General features: G+C 38.6%; 1 protein-coding gene, 1 long non-coding RNA gene and 1 pseudogene across 5 annotated transcripts in view; 2 read left to right on the top strand and 1 right to left on the bottom strand.

Moving 5' to 3' along the window:
* TBC1D19 (TBC1 domain family member 19) overlaps positions 1–26,946 on the bottom strand; it is a 141,808-nt gene that overhangs the window by 42,560 nt on the left and 72,302 nt on the right. For all 4 annotated transcript variants that reach the window (XM_072808495.1, XM_072808491.1, XM_072808505.1 and 1 more), the window contains 2 exons: positions 18,254–18,328; positions 14,405–14,467 (listed from right to left, as the gene is read on the bottom strand). In XM_072808495.1, coding sequence (XP_072664596.1) covers positions 14,405–14,467; positions 18,254–18,328 — 138 coding nt within the window. The remainder of the gene's footprint in view (positions 1–14,404; positions 14,468–18,253; positions 18,329–26,946) is intronic.
* On the top strand, positions 1,830–10,282 carry LOC140622792 (uncharacterized). The gene is made up of 2 exons (XR_012022461.1): positions 1,830–2,102; positions 8,025–10,282. It is a non-coding gene; the product is annotated as an uncharacterized lncRNA (long non-coding RNA).
* Positions 3,684–8,005, top strand: LOC140622787 (small ubiquitin-related modifier 2 pseudogene; annotated as a pseudogene).

Genomic DNA, 26,946 nt, shown 5'->3' on the forward strand with positions numbered 1-26,946 from the left:
GGAGACAAACTGAAGGTTGCTGGAGGTGAGGTGGGGGGGAGATGGGGTAACTGGGGGATGGGCATTAAGGAGGGCATGTGATGTGATGGGCCCTGGGTATTATATGCAACTGATAAATTATACACTACATCTGAAACTAATGATGTACTATATGTTGGCTAATTGAATTTAAATTAAAAAAAGAGAAATTGTTAACCACTCTCATTTCAAATGATAACCTTACTGATTCTGTTCACTGAAGGAGACAGATTGGTTTGCCGGCAATTCCCTTTACCACCACTAGAAAGCTTTTGTAATTATAACTTGAAATGGACAATCCACTTCTCTCCAGTCACCCAAGGAGATGAAATCATCAACTTTACACTTTCTCTACCCACACACTGAAGCAGAATAGTCAACATGCTATACAAATCTGTCTTTACTGATCTTTAGTCGATAATATAATATATAGATTCATATGTTTAATGTTGTAACAGTTTCATGTTCAGGATCAAAATAATTAGCACAGGAAGAACCAAAAAATTTTAAGAAGTTGGTTAAAATTTTTGCCAAGAAGTAGATACATAATTTGTTTGGTTTCGTTTGTTTTATATCTTTACTACTGAACAACATTAACTAATCTGTTTCCCTCAGGAGTCATCACATTTAGACCTAAACTCAAATTAAGGAAATCTTGAGCCCTGTACAATGACAGCCAATAATTACTAAAATTAAGCCTTCAGATAAAAGAAGAAAGCTTCCTTCTCAACAATGGAAAAAAAATAATCAAACCTCATCAATGAAGAAACATGATGTTAGGATAAACATTTTCATTCACGTATCTATGGAATGATATGCACTGGAGTTAATGAGGACCAAAAAATTATGGAATTCATACAGGAGAGACAATCAAAAAAATAATCAAATAAGCCATAATAAGAGCTATGAATAAAAGGTATGAAAAGTCCTCATAGTACTTTAAAAGCATACTTCAGATGGCTGTGACCTTATTGTGTGTGTTTGTGTAAGGAAATAGGGTATAGATCAGGGAAGGTATATGTGAAGAAATGATACTTTAGTTGACAGCAGAAGGAAAAACAGGAATTTACTTGGGGAAGAAGAGAGAGTAACAGTCTTTCACATCAAAGGATGTGCTTGAGGTAGAAAGGAATGCAAGGAACTTGAGGACAGAAACAATCAGGTCGGTTAGAATACGTCATGGTCAGGACAGAGGTAAACAGTGGGCTGGAGAGGAGCCAGGTCTGGAGAGTCATGGAGGGTCCAGGCCTCAATGGATTTTGGTCTTTGGGTTTTAATCACTCAGGTGGCATGAACGGACTGCTGTTTTTAAAAGACCACGCTGGGTAATCAGATAAGAAAGAGAAATAAAAGACATCCGAATAGGCAGAAAAGAGAAAAAAGTAAATTGTCTTTATTGGAGAGGATACTGAGACAAGGGAAACCAAAGGAGCCCCATAAGTAAAAAAGTTGGTTTCTTTTGCCCTTTGCTTCTTTCCCGAACGGCTTCTCTTCTTGCTAGGAGCTGTACCCCCGCCCTCCACATGCCTTCATGTATGTCCTCCTTGTAAGGGACGGAGAGTTAATGATTTCTTTGGAGTCTTCCAGCACAACAGATATCATCTAAGGAATGACCAGGTGAGGCCATCATGTGCATATTTCAGACCACTGTCACCAAACACTTTAACACTAAGACCTCTGGCTCTAGGGAATAAGTGACTATGACGGACACCTGGGCGCTGTCCTTGTTTTGACCAGTTCCTGAATGCCTGAGAAGACACGTGTGCCGACCACAATGTCAATAAAAACCCCAGACCCCAAGCAAAGGCTCCCTTGTTTCCTTTCTAAAGCTCCTAGGCACTCCATCTGATCTGCTCCTTTTCTCTCTCTACTCCGTCAATAGACTGCTTTCACCTCCTGCTGGCTCGTCTTTGACTTCTATCCTGTGTGAAGCCAAGGATCCTCTTGGCTGGTCCTGTGGGACCTCCTCTGGGTCCTCAGACCCAGCTTGCCTGCATCATCTTGGCGACCACAAAGGGAACCTCAGAGGAACAGCGGTATCCCCAAATTGAGTCTTCGAAGCCCAACTTGGGTTTTGGGAACCGGTAAGTTCCTCCTCTGGGAAACAGAGCTGGTTTAATGCTGATAGAATTTTTGCCATTCTCCAGGGAGGAAGAGAAACTGGGAAAACTGGTCTGTTAACCTGCTCTTCCTACTCCCCACTCTCTCTGTGCTCTGAAGCTCTTTTTACTCTGGCTTCAAGGCTGTGAGTTGTCATGAGAGATTGAGTCACTCAACTCTGAAGAGAAAGGACACTTGTTCCTTCCTGCTGAAAGGTGTTCTTAGGCAACTAAGGACCAAGGGAAGTGTCAGAGATTATTTGAGACAGGTATGGCCATGGTATTAATTTTTGGCTCACCCAGGGTTCCACAAAGAGGAGTTGATCATCCAGTGCTCGGAGCCTCCACGGTGGTTTTAGACTGCCACTAGGAGAAACTGAGATGATAAGTGGGGAAGATAGGCACCACTGGTGACTGGAAGTTCTCCCCGTACACGTGGTGCATTTGATTCACCACATGCTTTCCCTAGAAGAGAGTCTGGACTTCTCTCTTTCTCTCTCTCTCTCTCCCACTGCCAAGTGGATGTCTCATGGCAATTCATGGAATTCTACTGGGGATCCTGTTGAGCATCAAAACTCTTAGAATAAAGAATGGTACCGGTGCCCCCAGATGCACTGGGTTTTCAGGTTACAGGGATGAGACACCCAGCAGGCTGGTCACTGCCAGGTGGAGGTCTTCTTGTTGGATGAGGGGGGAGAACTGTGGCAAGCCAACATGGCATCTTTTGTATGCTTTTGCTCACTATGCCAGATTCTATTACTCTGCTACACCTATTTCTACCTCTCTGAATTCTTGCCTTTTTCACCCTTTACATTGTTCATCCGCCATTGAGCAATTACATTTTCTGATCATAGTATTCAGCATTAGCAGGTTTCCCTATCCTTGAGAGATTACCTTTCCTTTTGGTTTCTAAGAAACTCCATGACTTCTATCTGATTCATGTGGCTGGGGCCACTGTGGCCAATGACTGTCTCCTCTGCCTTAGATCTCTGACATCCTGAACAATTATCATCCTGAACAATTATCTAGAATCTTATCCTCTCTTTGCCCCGATCTGACTCCTTGCTTACAGTCTTAAATGGGGGCAACCGTGAGCATTCCAATGGATTCCCATTTGTTACATAATTAGGCACAATTTATGCTGGAGAAGTTGAAAAAGCAGCAGCTAATATTCTATTGTAGTGAGAAGGACAAGTTTACCCAAAATAAATGTCATGCCCGACTTTTGGTCACAACATCAGGGAACTCACAATTTCAGGATTATACATGGAAGCCCGTGAGGCTGAAGTCTGGCAAAGCCAGACTAGAGTCCCTGGCTCACAAAATGCTGGGTCCCAATCAATGTGCATTCTGTAAGATGGATGGCCACTGGAAAAAGGATCGTCTTCATCTCAGAAGGGAGGTGGGTCCAGGCCCAAAAACGTTTGCTGGCCAAAGTTACATAGAACTGAAGGGACCTGAGCTCTCCTATGGCTCTTCCTGGACATCTCAATATAGCATACCAGGAGCCTCGGGTGATCTCTGATGGGGCAAGTAAGGAAATTGAATTTTTATTGGACACAGGAACCGCTTACTCTGTCCTGTCCCAGCAAAATGGGCTTCTATCCCAGCACTCTTGTACAGATACTGGAATAGATGGATTGCCACAGGTGACACAATTTGTCTACTAGCTGGTGGCATGGGCTGTCTCTTGCTTTCACATAGCTTTCTCCTGACACCTAAATGCCCTACTCCCTTACTGGGGAGCAACTTACGTGCTAAGCCACAAACTACCATCCAAATAGGACTGACAGACTCACATGTAGAGAAAACAAAGTTTATAATGGTAATGAGCCTAGACAAGCAAGTGGGAAATACCATTTATGTGCCAGCCAGTATACTGTTCCATATTGCAATCAGAATAATGCCCAATGTATGGGAAACAGAAATTCCTGCGAGAGCTGATAGTATTTCACCCATTGTTATCTACCTAAGCCCACACGTATTCTTGAAAAAACTGATATCCTATAAAACCAGAGACCCAAAAAGGTATTCGAACTCTAGTTTAGAAATTTTTGAACTATAGATTATTAACTCCTTGTCATTCACCCTGCAATATCCCCCATTCTACCAGTTAAGAAGCCAAATGGGGACCCACTGTTTTATCCAGGATCTGAGAGCAACTACTGAGGCAGTGAACCCTATTCATCTTATAGTCCCTAACCCTTATACTACACTGATACAAGATCTTCCAGGTGCAAACGAGTTTATGGTATGAGATGTAAAGGATGCTTTCTTCTGCAAACCAGGACATCCTGACTCCCCATATCTTTTTGCTTTTGAATGGACTGACCCTGATACTAGTGAGACCTCCCAGCTCACCTGGACCTGGATGGTGCTGCCTCAGGGATTCCAAGACAGCTCACATTTGTTTGGGAATGCTTTAAAAAGGGAATGAGGGGATTTAAAACTGATTAATAGAACTTCAATATGTGGGTGATATATTGACTGCCAGGCCAACAAAAGAGGATTCTGATGACAATACAATCCTCACTCTTAACTTTTTAGGGACAGTGGGGGTACAGAGTGTCTCCCCAGAAAGCCCAGACTTCTAAAGAGAAGGTCCAATATATCTACACTATATCCTCACTTCAAGGGCACAGGCATTGGCCCAGGACAGAAAATCGGCCACATGAATATTTTAGTACCACAAGCAAAAAGGCAATTAAGAACCTTCTTAATTAAGCATGGTAGGCTTTTGTCACATTTGGATTCTAGGGTGTAGCCTTATGGCCAAACCCCTTTATAAAGCATTACAGGGGAGTGATTTAGAACCCCTGGGATGGAATAATGACTGTTACCAAGCCTACAAAGGTCTGAAAGAAAAACTGAGCACTCCTCCTGTCTTGGGGCTCCCAAACCTGGAAAAACCCTTTACCTCATCTGTGTGAGAAAGGAGAGGAATAGCCTTAGGGGTCCCAACTCAAAAATTCAGACCTGTTCCTAGACCAGTCGCTTATTTCTCCAGTTAGATCTGGTAGCAGAAGGATGGCCATGATGTTTACAAGCAGTGGTTGTGACTGCCCCGCTGGTAAAGCTAATAAATTTACTCTACGACATTATCTGGATGTCATGATCCCACATCAAGTCCAAGGGGTTTTAGTGACCAAAGGGCATGAATGGTTAACAGAAGAGAAATTACTGATGTATCAAGACCTCCTCGACACCCCTGATGTAACTAATCCTCTAGGTGTGTAGAGATTTAAAACCAGCACCTCTATTACCTGATGAAGGCAAGCAGGGGCTTCCAATCCACTCCTGCATGGACACTGTACAGCAAATATATTCTAGTAGGCCTGATTTAAAGGATGGACCGCTACCCAATCCAGAGGCTGAATGGTTGACGGATGGAAGTAGCTTTACGCACGAGGGAACCAGAAAAATCAGATATGCTATTGTCAGCCTACAAGATATAACTGAAGCAAAAGCTTTGCCTTCCCATACTTCATCACAAAGGCCAAATCAGTAACTTTAATCTGAGCACTACAACTAGGTAAAGGGTTAAAGCTAAATATATATACTGATTCTAAATATGGCTTCTTAATATTTCATGCCCATGCAGCCATTTGTAGAGACTGGGTATTATTTAATTCCAAAAGCTCTCCTATAAAACATAAAGAGAAAATCTGAACATTATTGGAAATTGTACAGCTTCAGTGGAAGGTGGCAGTTGTACAGAGTAAAGGACACTAAAAAGACCAAACCACAACAAGTAAAGGAAACAATTTTGCTGACAGAGTAGCAAAAGTGGTGGCAAAGGATAAGGAGCTTGCTACACAGGTTTTAGCCTCCAGAAGGTCCTCTGTCAGAAGTAAGCCCAAACTATACTTGGAGGCTCAATGGGCCTCTCAAAAGGGATCTGAAATCGACTGGGATGGTATATATTAAATAATATATATGTACTCCCCAAGGCATTGCAATGGAAAATAATTAAGCCTTCTTCTGCCACTCCTGGTGCTGCTTGTGTGCTCACTTAGTGCGGACCTGGCACCTCCTTGGTGAAGTGGTGGCTGAGGAGACTCCGGCGCTCGCCATGGCCGAGGGAAAGCCCAAGGAAGAAGTCATGACTGAGAACAATGAACATATTCATTTGAAGGTGGCAGGGCAGGATGGTTCTGTGGTGTACTTTAAGATTAAGAAGCATACACTACTTAGCAAGCTGATGAAAGCCTACTGTGAGCGACAGGGACTGGCAGTGACGCAGGTCAGATTCCGATTTGATGGGCACCCAATCAAGGGGACAGACACGCCGGCACTGCTGGAGATGCAGGATGAAGACATAATTGATGTGTTCCAGCAGCAGACAGGAGGCCTCTTCTAAGAAGGGAACCCGCCACTCTACTCCAGGACTCTTGCTCCCAAGACATTCTCAATTGCAACCTGGATGCACCACACTGACTACTACACGATAGTTTTCTCTACTGTTCAGTCTTCCCCTTCCCCATTCCCTTGGCAGACATAAAGTAACTATACATGTGTATGGGCACATTGCACTTTTTTAAAAAACTAAACGGCCAATGTATGTTTTGTTTGACATCAAATAGAAATGGGCTGGGGGGGAAATACTGGTTCTGTGAGAATATCCCCCCTTTCCATTCGTGGCATGCTCAGTTAGCTCTTCTCTTTATATTCCAGCAAGTTCTGCTATCACGGTTTAACAAGAAAAGGACAACATAAAAATCTTTGCATATCTTGACTGGGGAATTTTAGCATTTTTCATTTATCATAGTAAGACTAAGGCCAATTTTATTACTTTTTTATATGTAGCCATTACATGTAAGGTGATCTGTCTTTAAGTAGGGATAAATCACTCTAAAGGAAATGAATCCTAGATAGTTTTCAAGTCAAGCGTCTTGTTTAAATAAACTTGTTTAAAATGAAAAAAAAAAAAAAAGAAAAGAAAATAATTAAGCAAATACACGATTCCACTCACTTTGGTAGAGACACTATGGAAAATCTATTGCAGCAAGTATTCAGAGGAAAGAATCTAACCAAAACCATATGAGAAGTTACCAGAGCATGTGATATTTGTGTTAGAGATGACCAGGATCTCTCTCCCTATGCCTTCCCTCTTAATTATGCCAGTGAAACAAAGAGGCACTTACCATGGGGAACACTGGCAAATTGACTTCACTCAAATACCATCTTATTTGGGATAGAAGTATCTGCTGCTTTATATGGATACATTTACATGGTGGGTAAAGGCCTTCCCTATAGGACAGACAGGGCTTTAGAGGTTTCTAAGATCTTGTTAAAGGAAGTCATACCTAGGTTTGTACTTCTCTGGAGTCTGCAAAGTGATAATGGACTCTCTTTCACTGCTAAAATAACAATTACCAGTGACCTTAGGGATCTGCTATCAACTCCATGCCTTACAGAGGCCTCAAACTTCAGGAAAAGTGGACAAAATGAACTATATCTTTAAAAAAACTTTGACAAAACTGTCAAGGAACTCCTGAAACATGGTATAAGATGTTACTGATTGCTTTACTAAGAATAAGAGTGGCTCCAACGGGGAGTCTTAAACTGAGCCCCTTTGATATATAGGAAATCTTTTCTCACTGCAACTTTATGGTTTGCTGAGGATACTAATCAAATTTTAAAATAGGTTACTAATCTGGGTAACATTAGTCTCTCCAAAAGCATGGACATAAAATACTTCTAAACCCTAGTCTGTGCCAATAACCATTAGGGAGCAAGGTATTATTGAAAACATGGAAAAAGGGGTCACCTGAAGACCAGCTGGAACCAAGGTGGGAAGGGCCTAATCAACTTTTACTCAGCATCCCCATAGCAGTAAAACTTAAAGGTATCTTTAGCTCGGTTCACTTGTCCAGAATCAAACCTATCTCTCCTGAGTCTCTGCAGGAGCCAACTCTGATGCTGCCTCCAAGGGAAGAAGGGGACACATATGCCTGTGAGCCTGTGAACAATTTAAACTATCTTTTCAAGAAAATACCTGCTGCAGTGTCTACCCGAAGCTCCTGGAACCCACCCATACCTGCGACCCTGAGGAAAAGCCTAAAGTTGCTGCACTAAAGGACCAATAAGTAAGGCTCGATGACGCTTTTTAAACCTTTCATTTTTCTGAATTTACTCTTATCTTACCTATCCCTAGGAAAAGCAAATAGCCCCAATTTATTTTTGCAATGGGCTCAACACTACGCTGAGAGTTTACAGAAAAGTTCCTGCTGGATTTGTGGCCTCCTCCCTTTGTCCAGCAGCTCAGGCCTCCCGTGGTGGGTTTCTCCTTTACAAGGCACAGACTGGCATTATTTACACCAATATATAAAAGATATGGTAATCCAGCCAAATACAAGCATATATAGGGACATCTCTATCACTAACAGCAATGTCTCTCATTGGCCCATGGTAAATGCTACCTGGAATTCTCCAGGCCACAGAAAACCTTTCTCCTTCCTCCAGACTGCCAAAATCATGACTGAATTCGCCAACTCTAAGATTCAAAGTAAGAAAGCACTGTGGGGAATAAGTAAGACTAGTAATATGAGATATACTGAGGATGGTTATTTTCAAGTATGGGACGAATTTATGTGGCTTACTCCTACCATAGGCCAATTAAATCAGAAAGCTCTTTTATGCTGGGAGCAAAGAAATCATACCTATGACGCCTGGCCTAACAGCACCCGTGAATTAGGATGGCTCTCCTCAAGAGCTTGTAACCATATCATTATTTTACAAGCAACTGACTGGTTTGCTACTGATTGGATAAGACGACCAAGCATCAGATGGTTAGCACCCAATGGAACTCAATGGCTATGTGGTACAAATTTGTGGCCGTGGCTACCCCCTGGATGGATAGGACGTTGTACCCTGGGCTTTCCCTGGATGCAAGGGAAATTGCGTAAAGAAATATCTATGCCTGCAAATTATCCCCATCTACTGCATCGCTGGACGCGGTCAGTCTTCCACTGGTATGATCACCTGGTAGGTCTTTTCCTGCCCCAACTGGGAATAGAAGACATAATCTGGCACGTAGAGGCCCTCGCAAACTATACCACACACGCTCTTAATGATACTATGCATGCGCTCGTCCTCTTAAATTCTGAAGTTGCATTGATGAGAAAGGCTGTATTACAGAATAGGATGGCCTTAGACATAATAACAGCAGCTCAAGGAGGAACCTGTGCTATCATTAAGACTGAATGTTGTGTATATATCCCAGATAACTCAGCTAATGTATCTGAACTTTTAACAGACATGCATACCCAAATTGAAGCAATGTCTGACTCCTCTGGTTCCCTCAATGATTGGATTTCTTCCTGGTACGGTGGAAATGGGTGGTCTTGGTGGAAAAAGCTTCTTTTACTAATAGTAACAGTAGTTACACTAGGGCTGCTGCTTTGCTGTGGGAGCTTTTGCTGTTGCGTATTCTGCATAAATATGTCAGAAAAATTATCAGAACAAGTATTCTCTGGGAGGCGTTCTATTCTTAGGATTAGGCCTGAAGAACATCTCTGATAATCTACAAGTAGGAGCCCTTCACTTCATTGGGATTTTTATATGACTCAGTAGGCAAGGTCTACAATCCCTCTCAGCCTGAAGAAGCTACAGAAGATGAGACCTTCGCCCTTCAACACCTTGTAAGAAAAAGGAGGATAAAAATCCCATAGCAGGGAATGAGACCGGGAAACCAAAGGGACCCCATTAAAAAAAAAAAAAAAAAAAAAAAGTTGCTTTTTGCCCTTTGCTTCTTTTCCAGCTTCTATACTTGATAGGACCTACACCTCTGACCTACACGTGCCTTGATGTATGTTCTCCTTGTAAGGGACAAAGAATTAATGATTTCTTTGGAGTCTTCCAGCACAATAGATAACATCTAAGGAGTGACCAGGAGAGGGCATTATGTGCATATTACAGACCACTGTCACTAAACACCTTGACATCAAGACCTCCTGGCTCCAGGGAATAAGTGACTTCTGGACCCTGTCATCATTCTGACCAGTTCCTGGATGCCTGAGAAGACACATGTACCAGACCACAATTGTTAATAAAAACCTCAGACCCCAAGCAAAGACTCCCTCTTTTCCTTTCTGAATCACTCAGACACTCTTTATGTATCTGCTCTCTCTATATACCTTCAATAAACTCTGCTTTCACTTCTTGCTGGCTCGTGTTTTATTTCCATCCTGTGTAAAGCCAAGGAGGACCCCTCTTTGCTGGTCCAGTGGGACCCCCTCTGAGTCCTCAGACCCAGCCTGCCTGCATCAATATTATATACATAAAAAATCCTAAAGACTCCACCAAAAAGCTGCTAGAACTAACCAACCAATTTAGTAAAGTTGTAGGCTACAAAACCAACATACAGAAAACAGATGCATTTTTATACACAAAAACAGCTGAAAAAAAAAAAAAGAAAGAAAGAAAACAATTCCATTCACAATAACATCCCAAAGAATAAGACACTAAGGAATAAAATTAACCAAGGAGTTGAAAGGTCTATACACTGATAAGTCTAAGACTTTGATGAAAGAAATTGAAGACACAAATGGAAAAAATATCCCCATTCACAGATCAGAAGAAATAACATTGTTGAAACGTCCATATGACCGAAACCCACCTACAGATTCAATGCAATCCCTATCAAAATTCCTATGGCATTTTTCATAAAAATAGAAAAATTGATCCTAAAACTTGTGTAAAAACACGAAGGACCCTGATTAGTTAAAGCAATCTTGAGAAAGAATAAAGCCAGAGGAATTACACTTCCTGATTTCAAACTATACTTCAAAGCTACTATACTCAAAACCATATGGTATTGGCATAAAAATACACGCACAGACCAATGGAATAGAATTAAGAGCACAGAAGTAAACCCTTGCATATACAGTCAACTCATATTAAACAAAGGAGTCAAGAATGCTCAATGCAGAAAGGATAGTATTTTATTTTTTAAAGATCTTATTTATTTATTCATGAGAGACACGGAGAGAGAGGCAGAGACACAGGCAGAGGGAGAAGCAGGCTCCCTATGGGGAGCCTGATGCGAGACTCAATCCCAGGACCCCAGGATCACACCCCGAGCCAAAGGCAGATGATCAACCACTGAACCACCCAGGTGCCCCCGAAAGGATAGTATTTCAATAAATGGTGCTGGGAATAATCACATGCAGAAAAATGGAATTGGTCTCCTATTTTACATTGGTCACAAAAGTGACCTTAAAGTGGATTAAAGATTTAAATTTAAGACCTGAATTGTAAAACGCCTAGAAGGAAGCATAGAGAAAATCTCCCTGACATTGGTCTTGGCAGTGTTTTCCTGGATATGATGCCCAAAGCACAAGGGACAAAAGCAAAAATAAATGAGACTACATCAAACATGAGTTTGCTTGTTTATTTGTTTACTGGGTGGAATATTTTATCAAAGTTCATTTGTCTCATAGTGTGAAACCTCTCAGAGGGTGCAGCTTTGTGTATACAGTCACTCCTCCATAGCACAAGTTTTATCAGGGCTCTCTCGGTCTCTGTCTCTGACCTCTCTGCTAAGCTTTCTGCCCCAGTATCACAACCAGATGTTAGGCTCCACTAACCACCAGGGGATTGCTCTACTATTTTCAACAACCTTCTCAGGCATTAGTTGTACCACAGTTTGATCCAATTAAATTCTGAATCTTTTACAGAAGTTATTTTTGAGGCCAGTCTTTGAAATTTGTTACTGCCCTGCAAGATAGTTCTTTCCCAGTTGGTTCTTTCTCTGGTCTCTCTGTAAACTAGTAGTTTGTGGCTTAGCTTGTTACTCTTATGAAGCTAATGGTCTCCTCTTAATTGTCTATCATTAAAATCTCCATTTTTTTTTAAAGATTTTATTTATTTATTCATGAGAGACACAGAGAGAAAGAGAGGCAGAGACACAGGCAGAGGGAGAAACAGGCTCCATGCAGGGAGCCCGACGTGGGACTCGATCCCAGGACTCCAGGATCACGCCCTGGGCTGAAGGCAGGCACAAACCGCTGAGCCACCCCGGGATCCCTAAAATCTCCATTGTTTTAGAGAAGTCCATTAGGCTTGAACTTTCCCACACTCCATTTAAAGTCAGTTCTTTGTGGACAGCTTCACGAGTCTCTGATGTCACTGGGCAAAATCTCTGAGTCACTGCTCTGGAGCTAGGTGTAGGGACAGTGGCCCACTTCTGATTTGTGTGAAGGGCACTGCTTGGGGACAGTAACCTCTGGTGTTCTTGGCTTGCCTCTCCCAGTGAGCAAACTGGGGTGAGTGCAATGGGGCCCTGGTATTCTCAGCCTATTGAGAGCAGTAGAGCGTTTGGGCCCTGGCCTGTGCATGGAGGTTAGGTAAAGAAGGGAGCTTCTGACTTCCTGGCAGCAATATTCTGGAATTTAGCATCTGCAACAAAGAGCTAAAGGATATGAGAAATACTGTCTACCTACACCTTCTGTAGAGCTACTATAGCCCTTGACTGGAAGCTAGAGAGAAAGGGAACCCCATCTTCTTGGTCACACTCAAATGAACTGAAGCTTCTGTCTTAACTGATCTAGGGCTGATGGGAGGGAGACATGGCTCAAGTGCCACAGACTGTTCTTACTGGGATTTAGTAGCTGCTTGTAAATAGTGTCTTTTTTCTGACTTGATATATACCTTAGGACCATTTTCAGATACTCTAAATGGTGTTGTTTTAAAAATAATTTTCACCAGTTATGGATTTTTCTGCTGGGAATAGTTCCATGCTACCATTCCAAAAGTGATAATATCTATTCAACTTTCTTAAGTTTAGAAGTCATCAGTAAAATAACATTAATATCTAAATGAAATATTAACTTTACCTGTATATTAAAAATCTTACTGATTCTAACACCTAAACACTGGAGTATACACTGGTGACGTATGTAAATAAACTTTCAGATTTTTGTAGTTTCTAAATTTTAATTAATAACTGACTTTACATTAAAAATGGAATTTTAAATCTTTATTGTTTTTTAAAATAAAAAACTAATCATATATGTGAAATTATTAAAATCCTCTTAAATTTATTTCTAGGGTTATTTCAAAATTTAATTTATAAATAAAGTCTTCGGGTTTCAGTTCTTCGAATAAATGACATATTAAACCTTGAGAGAATCTTTTTTAAGTCTATCTTTTTCTTAAAAAACAGATACAGGGATCCCTGGGTGGCGCAGCGGTTTAGCGACTGCCTTTGGCCCAGGGCGCGATCCTGGAGACCCGGGATCGAATCCCACGTCGGGCCCCCGGTGCATGGAGCCTGCTTCTCCCTCTGCCTATGTCTCTGCCTCTGTGTGTGTGTGTGTGTGTGTGACTATCATAAATAAATAAAAATTAAAAAAACAAAAAACAAAAAACCAGATATATACTACCACCTCTATTACCAACAGAAATCTGCTAATCCAAACAGCTGGAACTGATTTATATTAATCAAGCTGAAATTACTAAGCGGAAACTAGATATTTTCGCCATGACATTTATATTGACACTCAAAATCAAATTATTAATAAATATATGTGATCTTTTAAGATTTTTTTTCATTTTTTCTTAAAGATTTTATTTATTCATTCATGAGAGACAAACACAGAGAGAGGCAGAGACACAGGCAGAGGGAAAAGCAGGCTCCATGCAGGAAGCCTGATGTGGGACTTGATCCCAGGACCCCGGGATCATGGCCTGGGCCGACGGCAGACGCTCAACCACTGAACCTCCCAGGCATCCCGATCTTTTAAGATTTAAAAAGAATATCATCTAGGGAGTTCAAGATAAATTACATATTTTTTATTCATGACAAGCTGTTTTAATTTTAGTAGATATGAAAGAGTCTTAAGTAGGGACCTAAATATCTACATCAGCAAATGAAATGATCAAAAGAATAATCAAGACTCCTCAAACTGATTTCAAAACATTTAATTATTTATTCAATACTTTTAATAGAAAAGGGTCATGCAAAATGTTTTTTCTAAACATCTTGGGATGGCTTAAGTATGAGTTTCACACCCACTTTAAGAATCTGTGCCTATACCTCTCCTGGTCATAGCAAATATTACCAAAAGAAACAGTCCAAACACTCATTTGAGAACTCTTGTTCTCCCACCCAATTCCACATAGGAAAAAAAGTTAACCTTATTCTAAACTTAGAATATTTGATAAAAAAGCAAACATGGCTTAGATTTCAGGAGGATTCAGTTAAAAACAGAGTTATCTCCTAAAGTATGCTGAGTTAGAGCACTTAAAACAAGCACATTATATATTTTGATTTTTCAACTTACCTGATATAAATAATCTTCAAATACAAAATAATAATCATCATTGCTTGCTGTCAACTTCACATCCTATAATTAAAGGTAGAGAGTATTGAAAAGAACCTAAAGAAATATGTCTATAGTACTAGGACATAAATGCATTGTTGAGAACTAATACAATAATTTTACTCATAGATGATTATAAATGCCTCAATTAGATTTCATCACTGCTATAAATTTATTTGACTAATATATGTGACACATTATTGGACCTCAAATTGTTCACAACTTTTTAGGTTCCATTAGTAATTCCCTATTATTTATTTTAATTTTTATCTTCTTTTAATCTAATATTTAAGTGTTTTACAGTTGGATAAGCAGATGCAATCATAATATCCAGAAGAAACCATAATAAGTCAGCCCAAATTACTGTTTCTTTTTTTTTTTTTTTAATTTTTTATTTATTTATGATAGTCACAGAGAGAGAGAGAGAGGCAGAGACACAGGCAGAGGGAGAAGCAGGCTCCATGCACCGGGAGCCCGACGTGGGATTCGATCCCGGGTCTCCAGGATCGCGCCCTGGGCCAAAGACAGGCGCTAAACCGCTGCGCCACCCAGGGATCCCCAAATTACTGTTTCAAATCACCCTCTACTGTTCAAGTCCACATTCTTGCTACTTCCCTGAAACACCAAACATCTTCCATACCTTTGTGATTATTCACTTGTAAGTCATTGGTCATTGCATATTACCCAACAAACAATTGTTTATCTTCAAGAATTCTATAATCTTACCGGCAAGGATACATACATAGTAGAAATACAAAAACAATCAGAAATACTGAAGAAATCCAAGATAATATTGCTCAATCTAAAAATTTCCCAACCAGGCTGTGGAGCTAACTGGCAGTCAAGGAAGGATAACATGAATCATGGATGATTCTAGAGTAGTGAATGTGTGCAAAGTCTAGAAAAACTTAAAGACACTAAAATTAAGAGAAAAGAAAGGGGTCAGTCTTCTAATCAGAAGATAATATGGATAGAGGTAGAGAACATGCATTCTCAATAGAGATGATACTACCTACCTCTAAGAGGGTGAGAATTAGTTCTTGGAGGCCAAAAAATTTTACATATTACAATGGTTTATAGACTTCCAAATCTTATTTTTGGTGTTTAGGGTTTTTTTATACTAGAGAAAAACTGATTTTTCTCTTCAGGGAGGTAATGAAGAAAAAGCTGAGAACCACTGGCATAAACTGTCAGGTCATAGTAAGTGGTATAAAACTGTAGAAAGTGTGGATACAGGGCAACCTTGGGGGGTTGGGGAATACAATCCAGAGAGAACATTTAATAATTTAGCTTAGGGTTTGATGATGTTCTAAATTTAGTATTGGCTTGTTCCATCCATTCCTTTAAGCACTAACATAATTCTACTTTATTTTCAGTTAAATTAAAAATTAGTCGCCACAGGGAGCTATAATGAAACTTCAAATAATTTTTTAAAATGCCCATTCCCTCAAAAGCTGACTTTAATAATGTTTGGAGTTGCTCCAAAAAGATCAGCGAAGCTCAATATACAAGTTGGGAACAACCAGAGATAGATAGCTTCCTAAAAATACTCATGCTGTGGACAGTCAGGATTGATTCTATTAAAACTTACGTTCAATTTTTCAGATACAAACTGTTTATCTCTTTCTTTACTGATTCAAACTGAAATTCATTTTGGCAGCAAAGAGAATTCTCATGCTAGCCCTCCCGACTTTGTGAATTACTTCTCTTGTGAGTCTTCTTTGATTTGAATAGAAAAAGAGGTTGAAAAGTCTTAAAGCCCAAAACATCCCTTTTGCTGGTGCTAAAATAATCCTCTGGGCATGACTATTTGACCTTAAAGTTAACAATAGTACCTGTGATCCAAATCTATGTAAAATTTCTGAGAGGGTCAAGACTTTGCTTCTTGTAGAGAATAGTGATTTTTATAAAAAGTATGGTTGTGAAGTCAGATTCCCTACATCAAATTGTGACTTTGCTATTTAATATGGGAATTTAACTAATTTCTCTTTACTTCAGTTCCCTCCTCTGTAAAATGGTAAAGTAATAGTACTTCCTATTTTGCTATAACACATGTCAGTATGTGGCTGATGGGTAAGGGAATGGTAGGGAAGGTTATCTATTATAACATGGAAATTGTGTGGGTTCACGTGCAACTTTTAATCAGCGTGCTGAAATTATAGGTAGAATTACAACCTTCAGCAAGAAAGGAAAAATGCCTTCAGCTCACCTGCTGCACAGGCATCAGCCCTTATAATTGTATTTCAAGAAAATTAAGAATGAATGATTCTAGGGCACCTGGGTAGCTCAGTGGTTGAGTGTCTGCCTTTGGCTCAGGGTGTGATCCCAGGGTCCTAGAATCAAGTCTTGTATCAGGCTCCCTGTGGTAGGGGTAAATAAATAAAATCTTAAAAAAATAAAAAATAAAAAATAAGGGCAGCCCAGGTGGCTCAGCGGTTTAGTGCCTGCCTTTGGCCCAGGGCGTGATCCTGGGGTCCTGGGATGGAGTCCCACATCAGGCTTCCTGCATAGAGCCTGCTTCTTCCTCTGACTGTGTCTCTAGAGGCCTCTCTCTCTCTCTGTGTCACTCATGAATAAATAAATAAAAATCTTTTAAAAAAAGAATGACTGTAGGAGGCGATCGCTCTCCAGGCAGGCACACCCTGGCCCCAGCACATCTCTTAGTTCCTGTACTTTCTCTTGGTGGCCCAGTACACCACTTCAATCTGCAGTCTTTTAGCATTCTATTTTATTATATTTGTACATTTTTTTTATTTGTACATTTTTAATAGCTCCTGTAGGAGCAGCCCGCTGGAGCTGTCCCATTCATCTTCCAAACTATCAATAATTGTTGGTTAATACTCTGTTTAAAAAGTTGCAAAAAGTATCCGAACCCTATTTTCCCTATCAGCTCTAGTATCTTTAATGTATGATTTTACAGAATGTAAGGCTTTTTCCTAAGAAAAAGATCATTTATCTATAAATGATATCTAAATGCTGGTATCTGCTACTCTTCAGGTGGCTTTCAGGATCAAGGACAATCTATGTAAAGAGTTTGGAACACTATATGGCACAGCAGACAGTCATTAAATGGTAGTAGTAGTTATTATTAACCTTGGTCATGCTTTACCCATAAAAATCTTTAGGTCCCCAATGTGTAATTTTCTCTCTCCCATTTCTGAGACCTGAAATAATATGCCTTCTCTATCTTACAAGTCCTTAATTTAAAATCCAAGTCTTTTAAATGGCCCAATTATTAATCCAGAATTGGTCGTATCCTCTCTCATGCTTATACCATTTACATGTCAACCCTCAACTCAGTATCAGATGCCTGGAGACAAAATCTCAATGTATCCCTATCATAAAACTTGAGATGTACTTAACCATGTCTAGAAACTATAAAAGATAAAAAATGAATTCAATACAAGAAAATGAAATAGGCCCTAAGGAATCATGATACAAATAAGATAAAAATATTAGTCTGATTTTGGCTGTGAAAAATATAGTCTGGTTTTTCTTAGTTGCATTTTTATTCGGTTTATGTGGAAAACTTGAATATATAGGAACACAAAATGTTTATCATTCTTTTAATAAAAAAACAGGAGTACCAGGAAAGGATCATGAGGACAGCTTCAAAGGGAAGGAGGACAGTATTGACTGAAGACTACAAATCTTGAAGATGAACCTTAACTTTACAAGTACAACCAATGATCGCTTACAATTATTTTTCAAGGTTAACATGTGTTATACAAAGTACAGGCCCGTGTTAAAAGACTCTCGATAGTTTAATGATATTACTGAAATGAGAAAACTATGTACACCTTTACTTACTTTATAGATTAGACTGTCCACCAAAAGGTCATGTTGTATCACATTTGTCTTAAGCTGCTCATAATACAAGATATCCTAGATTAAAAGTAAAACAAACAAACAAAATTTAAGGTCAATCACATTAATAAAGTCAGCCTCAAATTTTAATATATAATCATCATTAATAGTATTATAAACATTCTGAAGACTTCATTTTATTCACTATTACATCCTCCATGCCTCGCCAATAGTAGATACTCAATAAATATACCTAATCCCATCACTTAGCATAAGATCTGGGTACTTGGTGGGTATTCAATCAATTGTCTGCTAAACTGATTAACTATAATTTAACTTTGATAGCAAATACAATACTTATTAATTATTAGGTGCCAGAAACTATTTTACCTACCATACATGGGTTAACTCATTTAATCCCATACCAACAAAATAAAATAGTTCAATGAGTATTATTCCCATTTATATTTGAGAAACAGATCTTGAGGAAAAAAGCTGTCCACCAAGACCACAAAGGTGGTAGGATTTGATCCCAGGAAACCTGGCCCCAGAACCTATGCAAAAACCCAGAAGGACTACTCTATACTGCTTTGCTAATATCTAAATTATTACAAAATAAAAAGGTTAAACATACTAAATCATCCCTGCTAGTAAAATTAATCACAGTATACAAAAGAAGTCAGGTTTTAAAATATCAGAATATGGTCTAATACACCATAAAATCTGATTAGTGGTACACAGTGAAAAGATCAGGCTAATGCTTAATTTAATAAAGAATCAGACATAGAAAAAGAGATAGAAGATGGAAAGCAGAGAAAAAGGGAGAAAAGGAAAAACAGGGAAGGAGGGAGGGAAAATGGGAGGAGGGATTTTAGACTATAATCCAGTTAAACATCAGGTTAATTGTTGGTCAGGGCATTCAAAAAAAAAGGTAAGGATCAAGCAGATTACAGCTGTCTTAAAGATAGATGGAAGTATCATCTCATTGCTTTAGCTGGCCTTGTGTTCCTACACATCCCTCCAGTCCTTTCTCAGGCACTTTTAGCCCTGGTTTCTGCCCATATCCAAACTGCTTGGCTCCACTAGTACACGCCACTCTGTATGATTCTTGCTGAAGACATTCCTTCAGACAAGTAAGAGCTACGGGACAGGATCGTATGGGACAAAGAAGATCTGCTGTGTGCAGCTGCCTTGGCAGGATGGTGTCTGACTCTATGTTTCCTGAAATATGATTTCTTAATCTTGAAAGATGCTTAATACACAATTCTCTGATTTGGGTCAAAAGTGCCCTTTGCCTGAAGATAATCTGGAGATTTACTGGCTATTTTTAGTCATTTTATTTTAATAAAATGCCTTACTTCGCTCTTATTTATGATGTTTTGATTTCTCAACTGAGGCAAGATTATTTTGTTATTTCATTAAACTCCCACTGTATCTATTGAATTAATTTCTCTCCTAGAGTAAAATAACATTCTTAAAAACAGGAACAGTATCTAATTAAAATACCAATTGATAAAGACAACTGATAAAGAGCCTAGTATTATACTCCAATGTTTTCTAGGAAACATTAGAATGGAAAAGCTAGTAAGTTTAGAGTAATGCCTCTTTTTAAAAATAAAATAAATTTAAAATCACAAACTGATATGTGACTGTTAACAATATAAAGCTATAAAGAAAAAATAATCCTTCCTTTTTCCATTCTACCTTCCCAAAGAAACTAATGTTATTTGTATTGTGTTTATTAGAATTTGTAATCTGTTTTCTTCCATAGCTTTCTCTATGCTGTATAAATACATACTTGTATGTGGGGATTTGGGTCGTCATTTTTTTTTTTTTAACATAAACTGAAATCATACCATACTCATATTCAGCTTCTCTAACTTAGCCATATAACAGGGTCAGCCTTCTACGTAACAGGTATACATCTATCTTTCTTCCTTTTTTTTTTTTAAGATTTTTTTATATTTATGCATTCATAGAGAAAGAGAGAGAGAGACAGAGATAGACAGAGATACAGGCAGAGAGAGAAGCAGGCTCCACACAGGGGGCCTGACACGGGACTCAATCCCAGGTCTCCAGGATCACACCCCGGGCTGCAGGCAGTGCTAAACCGCTGCACCACTGAGGCTGCCCTATCTTTCTTCTTAATAGCTACATACACATTAATATTTTTAAAGCTGTGGCATAGATCACTATTTAATAACTCTGCTATATATGGATACAGAATTTGCCTGTCACTACAAGTAACACTGTAATAAATATCTTTATTCACATGTGCTTTTGTATCTGTGGGATACACTGGCAAAGGTTAAATCTATCTTTAGCTACAGTTTGCCTGACCATTTTCCAAAAATCACCATTTCAAATTCCCACCAGCAACATATGAGAACACAGTTTACCTATATCCTCACCTCTTTTAACTTTCTCACGGATGAAAACTGGAGTCTTACTACTGTGTTAATTTGCGCTTTCCCAAATAACAATAAAGTTGAACATCCTATCCTATGTTTACTAGGCATTTGATTTCTACTTTAATGATTTGCCTTTCATAACACCTACTTTCCTATTAGATTATATTTATTTTACTAATTTTTTGGGCTATTCATAATGTGGATTAACCCTTTGTCATTTGTATTACAAATACTTTTTCTTCAAAAAAAGGTGTTGATTCTTTTTTTTTTTTTCTTTTTAAGATTTATTTATTTATTCATTCAGAGAGAGTGAGAGAGAGGCAGAGACACAGGCAGAGGGAGAAGCAGGCTCCATGCAGGAAGCCCTATGTGGGTCTCGATCCCAGGTCTCCAGGATCACACCCCGGGCTGCAGGTGGCGCTAAACCGCTGCGCCACCGGGGCTGCCCAAAGGTGTTGTTTCTTACTGATGGTATACACGGGCAAATTTTTTTAAAACTTCCTTATGTCTTGGGTTTTCTTGCTTACCTTAGGCGAGCCTATCCCACCACATGTTTATAGAAATATTTTTTTTTCTAAAATCGTTATTTTTTATTTAAATATAATGTATCTGAAATTTACTTTTGTATGTCATAAACAAAAAGTCTGTTTTCTTTCAGGAAAATGGTTAATTATCACTCTCATTTATTAAATAAACCATATATTTCTGATGGAAATAAAACTCTTTTGCTTCTCTATCAGAAATGAATAGATTCAGCAGGTAGAAAATCAGTAAGGATAAAGTTCAACACAACAACACCATCAATTAACTGGATATAATGGGCATCTATACATTACTTCATTCAACAAACAGCAGAATACACATGCTTCTCAAGCTCATGATGAACATTCACCAAGATGAATGAAATTCTGGGTCATAAAACATCCTTAACAAATTTAAAAGAATGAAAGTCACACAATGTCTGCTTTCAGATCAAAATGGAATTAAACTAGGGACACCTGGATGGCTCAGTGGTTGAGCGCCTGCATTCGGCCCAGGATGTGATCCTGGAGTCCCTGGATTGAGTTCTGCGGCAGGCTCTCTGTATGGAGCCTGCTTCTCCCTCTGCCTGTGTCTTTGCCTCTCTCTCTGTGTCTCTCATGAATAAATAAATAAATTCTTTTAAAAAATGGAATTAAACTAGAAATCAAAAACAGAAAGACAGCTGGAAAATGACCAAATATTTGAAGATTAAACAATATACTTGTGGGTCAAATAAGAACTCTCAAGATAAATTTAAAATACTTTGAACTAAATGAAAATGAAAATGCAACTCATGGAAATCTGTGGGATGCACTGAAAGTAGTGCTTAAAGATAAATTTATAGCACTGAATGAATATATTAGATAATAAGAAAAATCTAACATCAATAATCTAAGTTTCCACCTTAGGAAACTAGAAAAAGAAAAGCAAATTAAATCCAAAGTAAATAGAAAAAGGTAATCATAATATTTAGCGCAGAAATAAATGAAACTGAAAACAGAAAAATCAATACAGATAAATCGTCAAAGCCAAAGCTGGTTCTGGGGCCCTGGGTGGCTCAGTTGGTTAAGTGTCTGACTCTTGCTTTCAGCTCAGGTTATGATCTCACAGTTGTGGGATCAAGTGTACTCAGCAGGGAGTCTGCTGAGATTCTCTCTCCCTTTCCCTTTCCCCCCACTCACATGTGTGCACATCCAGCCCTCTCTCTCTAAAATAAATAAAATCTTAAAAACAAAAACAAAGTTGGTTTTTTGAAAAGATCAGTAAAACTGATGAACCTCTAGCCAGGCTAACTAAGAAAGAGACACCTCAACAAAGAAGATATACAGATGGCAAACAAGCATATTAAAAGATACTCCACATCATATGTCATCAGGGAAATACAAATTAGAACAATGAAATGCCACTACACACCTATTAGAATGGCCCAAATCTAGAACACTGAAAATACCAAATGCTGGTAGAAGTGGAACAATTGGAACTCATGTTCCTGGCTGGTCTCAGTGCAGAATGATACAGCCCCTTTGAAAGACAATTTGGTGGTTTCTTATAAAACTAAACATTCTAGGGGCAGCCCCAGTGGTGCGGCAGTTTGGCGCCGCCTGTGGCCCGTGGTGTGATCCTGGGGACCCGGGATCGAGTCCCATGTCGGGCTCCCTGCATGGAGCCTGCTTCTCCCTCTGCCTGTGTCTCTGCCTCTCTCTCTCTCTCTCTCTCTCTGGGTTTCTATGAATAAATAAATAAAATCTTAAAAAAAACAACTAAACATTCTATTATTATACAATCCAGGAATCTTGCTCCTTGGCATTTACTCAAAGGAGTTGAAATTTTATGTCCACATAAAAACTTGCACTCATGTTTACAGATAGTAACTACTATCTACCTAATTACTACTATCTAACTACAGATAGTAACTACTATCACTATTCATAGTAGCCAAAAGTTGAAAGCAACCAAGATGTCCTTCACTAGGTTAATGGATAAATGGTGGTATACCCAGACAATATAATATTATTCAGCACTAAAAAGAAATGAACCATCAAGTCATGAAAAGATATAGAGGAGCCTTAAATGCATTTTACTATGTGAAAGAAGCCAATCTGAATAGGCTGCATAATTCATGATTCCAACTATATGGCATTCTGGAAAAGGCATAATCATGTAGACAGTAAAAAGATTAGTAATTGCTAGCATGTTGGAGGGGAATGGATGAATAGGTGGTATAGAGAGGATTTTGAAGGCAGTAAAAATATTCTATATGATACTGTGAGGATAGATACCTGCCATTATACATTTGTCCAAACCCTTGGGATGTACAACACCAAGATGAACCCTAAGGTGGACACTGGACTTTGGGTGATTATGATATGTCAATATAAGTTCACCAATCTGTAGCAAATGTGCTACTCTGGTGGGGGGTGTTGACAACTGGGGAGACGATGCATGTGTGGGACACAGCAGGTATATGAGATCTTTGTACCTTCCTAGCATTTTGCTATGAACCTAAAATTGCTCCAAAAAGGGAAGTCTTAATAATTTTGAGTGATTTTAACTTATTTTGTATTTTTTAAAGATTTATTTAATTTAGAGAGAGAGCATGCACATGTGCACGAAAGGGGGAGGGGCAGATGGAGAGGGAGAGAGTGTCAAGCCGACTCCCTGCTGAGTGCAGAGCCCCACACAGGGCTTGCTTTCACAACCCTGAGATCATGACCTGAGCTGAAACCAAGAGTCGGATGCTTAAACAACTGGGCCACCGAGGTACCCTGGGTGATTTCAATTTGCTATTATTTATTTAATTTGCTATTTTAAAAATTGTGGGTTTACATTTCTATTAACATAAAAAAGTGAGGTAAAATCAAAGAAAATATTTCTTTAGATAATATATACTGCAAACACACTCATATCTACATTATTGGTATAATTCATAAATTCCCAGAGAATTTCATTTTAATTGCTATTCTAAATAGTAATTAGTAATTGCATTTGTAATGCTTTTTATTATAAATTAACAATAAACATCCTTCATGACCAATGCTAGAAAGCTAATAAATATTTTATAAAAGCAAGTCATTAAAATTCTAATTTTAGTGCTGTATGCTTCCATAAAGAAATACATCTTCAAAATGCCATAAATAGGGACGCTTGGGTGGCTCAGTGGTTGAGCGTCTGCCTTTGGCTCAAGGCATAATCCCAGGACTCTGGGCTCGAGTCCCACATCAGGCTCTCTGCATGAAGCCTGCTTCTCCCTCTGCCTATGTCTCTGTCTCTCTTTGTCTCTGTCTGTCTCTCATGAATAAATAAAGTCTTTTTTTAAAAATGCCATAAATAACTCAACATTTATAATTCCTAACATGTAACAGTGCTGACAAAAATCTACTTTTGAGAGAAAAAATGATGTATCAGAGAATTTGAGACCTGATGGACCTTAGAAATATCTACTATGTGTGCTTTATTTGCACATTAAAAATATGAGATCTGGTAAAGTTAACTGCCTTAGCCAAAATTACAGAACTGGCTAGTGATTGAACTAGTCCTCCTAATTCCAGTCTATGGTGTTTGGTTTCAGTAATTTTTAGTGTAATTTATCCATATAAAATGAAAGAAAAAGTGGATAGAAGAGTTAAAATTTAACAATGTTATAGTGATAAGGGTAATTTTTATATTAATAGCTTAATTTTATTCTATAAAATACATAAGCATTTATAAAATGCTATGCTTACTAATAACACAACAGGATATTTTTAGAGTATTTTATATTAGCTCTAGTAATATAGATATTTAAGAGTAATAAATTATAAAAAGCAATCTCTGAAAAAGAAAATAGCCCAAATTTTTAGTATCAGAGACTATTTAAAGTTTAGTACATATATTTGTTTGGTATTTTATGCAAACTTACACTACCTCTTTAACTGAAGAAAAAAAAGAAATGTATTCTCAGGAAATGAAAGACCTCAAAGAACATTCCTAACATTTTATGGCTTATTAATAAGCATCTAGACACTGTACAAGATACTGACATTTACAGATGGTGAAGAGGAAAAAAAGTTCTGTCCTCAGGCACTCAACCTGGAAAGGGTGGCAGCCAAAACAGAAGAAGTATGGTACATTTCTCTGTTTTTGGGCCTCTGCTCCTGCCCTTGTTATGACGGAAAAAAAGAGAAGAAAATATCTAACTATAATGGTGATGGAAAGTAGGGGAGAGAATGTTAGAAAGACTTCTCAGAAAATGTGATGGCATAAAGCTGTGTCTGAAAGATGAATAGGAGTCTCTAAGCAGACATAAGTATGAAAAGGTTTTTTTCAGGAAGAGGAATCAGTGGTGCAAAGACAGACAATAGAGCATCTCTTGGAGGACCACCAACACAACAAGGTAAAGATTATGCCTTTTCTATTAGACATTAAGAGTCTGGCATTCTTTCAGAACAGACATTGGAGTTCTGTAACTGCAAATAAAAGTTTTAAGCTTAAGAGAGTTTGGTTGAACAGAGTCAAAGCCATTAGGGGGTAAGTAACTTGTGGATGAGACAGTCCAGGGAACATGTACAGAATGAAAAGAGGATCAAAGTGCAATTCTCAGAAAGACAAGCCCTTAGGGTCCAAAAAAGGAACTCAAATGGACACACAGACACACAGACCACACACACACACACACACACACACACTCACCAAGAAAAAGGAGGATGAATAACTAAGTAAACAGTGTGAACTAAATTAAAGACCAAGAATATCCCAAGGGCAGAGGAGACAAAAGTATCAAATGCAGCAGACATAAAGACTAAACTGTGTCCACTGTTTCTTGGTGACTTTAGCTAGGGCAGTTATAATCATGTAGGGGGGTATATGCCAGGACTACAGTAGACAGAGTAATTAATGATTTTAAGGAAGCAGATGCCGCCAGCATAGACTCTTCTTTCAAAAGGTTTAGCTATAAAAGTAGAGGAGGCAAGAACAGGTGTGGTTGAAGGAATCCAAATGAGTTTCTCAGGATGATTCTGTTTTTTTCTGGGTAGGAGAAGGCGAGACTTCTCTTTGCTAAGACTCTGAAAAGAAGTATGGAGGAGAATGAAGGTCAGGAGTTGTCGTTGACCGGGGTAAGGTTGTGGAGAACCTTTTGAACTCACTAAAGAAAATGTTAAATATTAGTACTAGCCCTGGCTATTTTATCAGTAAGTGAGTACCTAGAGCCAAGTATAGAAAAATTTTCTGTATTCTTAAATTAGCAAACTGAAATTAAGCAAAATTTTAAATACTAAATAAAGAATATTTTGATACACACCTAGAGATTTGCATAAAAGAAAATACATAAAAGCAATCATTTTAAACTCATCACATATTTTCTTAATGAGAAAACTCCTTAATAATGATGCTTTTATATGTGTAGCTTATTTTAAGTGATTGAAAAGTAATTGAAAACAAAGAGTTCTGATAAAGTATTCTTGATTAGAAGCAAATTCTTCTTCTCTTCCCACCCCCCCCTTCTCCCTCTAATGTGCTACTTAAAACAATTATTTTGGAATTGCTTGTTCCAGTTTGTTGAGGTAATACTTTTACAGTTGAAAATAAATGTAAGTGATGGAAAGTGTTTTATTCAATAAAATCAAAACTGCTTTTCTGAAAATATTTATCTCTATTTACAAACTTGCCATTTTGCATTTATTTTTTATTTATTGATTTTTAAAAAGATTTTATTTATTTATTCATGAGAGAGAGAGAGGCAGAGACAGAGGGAGAAGCAGGCTCCATGCAGGAAGCCTGATGTAG

This window comes from Canis lupus, chromosome 2 (assembly GCF_048164855.1).
Source record: "Canis lupus baileyi chromosome 2, mCanLup2.hap1, whole genome shotgun sequence".
Taxonomy (NCBI): Eukaryota; Metazoa; Chordata; class Mammalia; order Carnivora; family Canidae; genus Canis; species Canis lupus.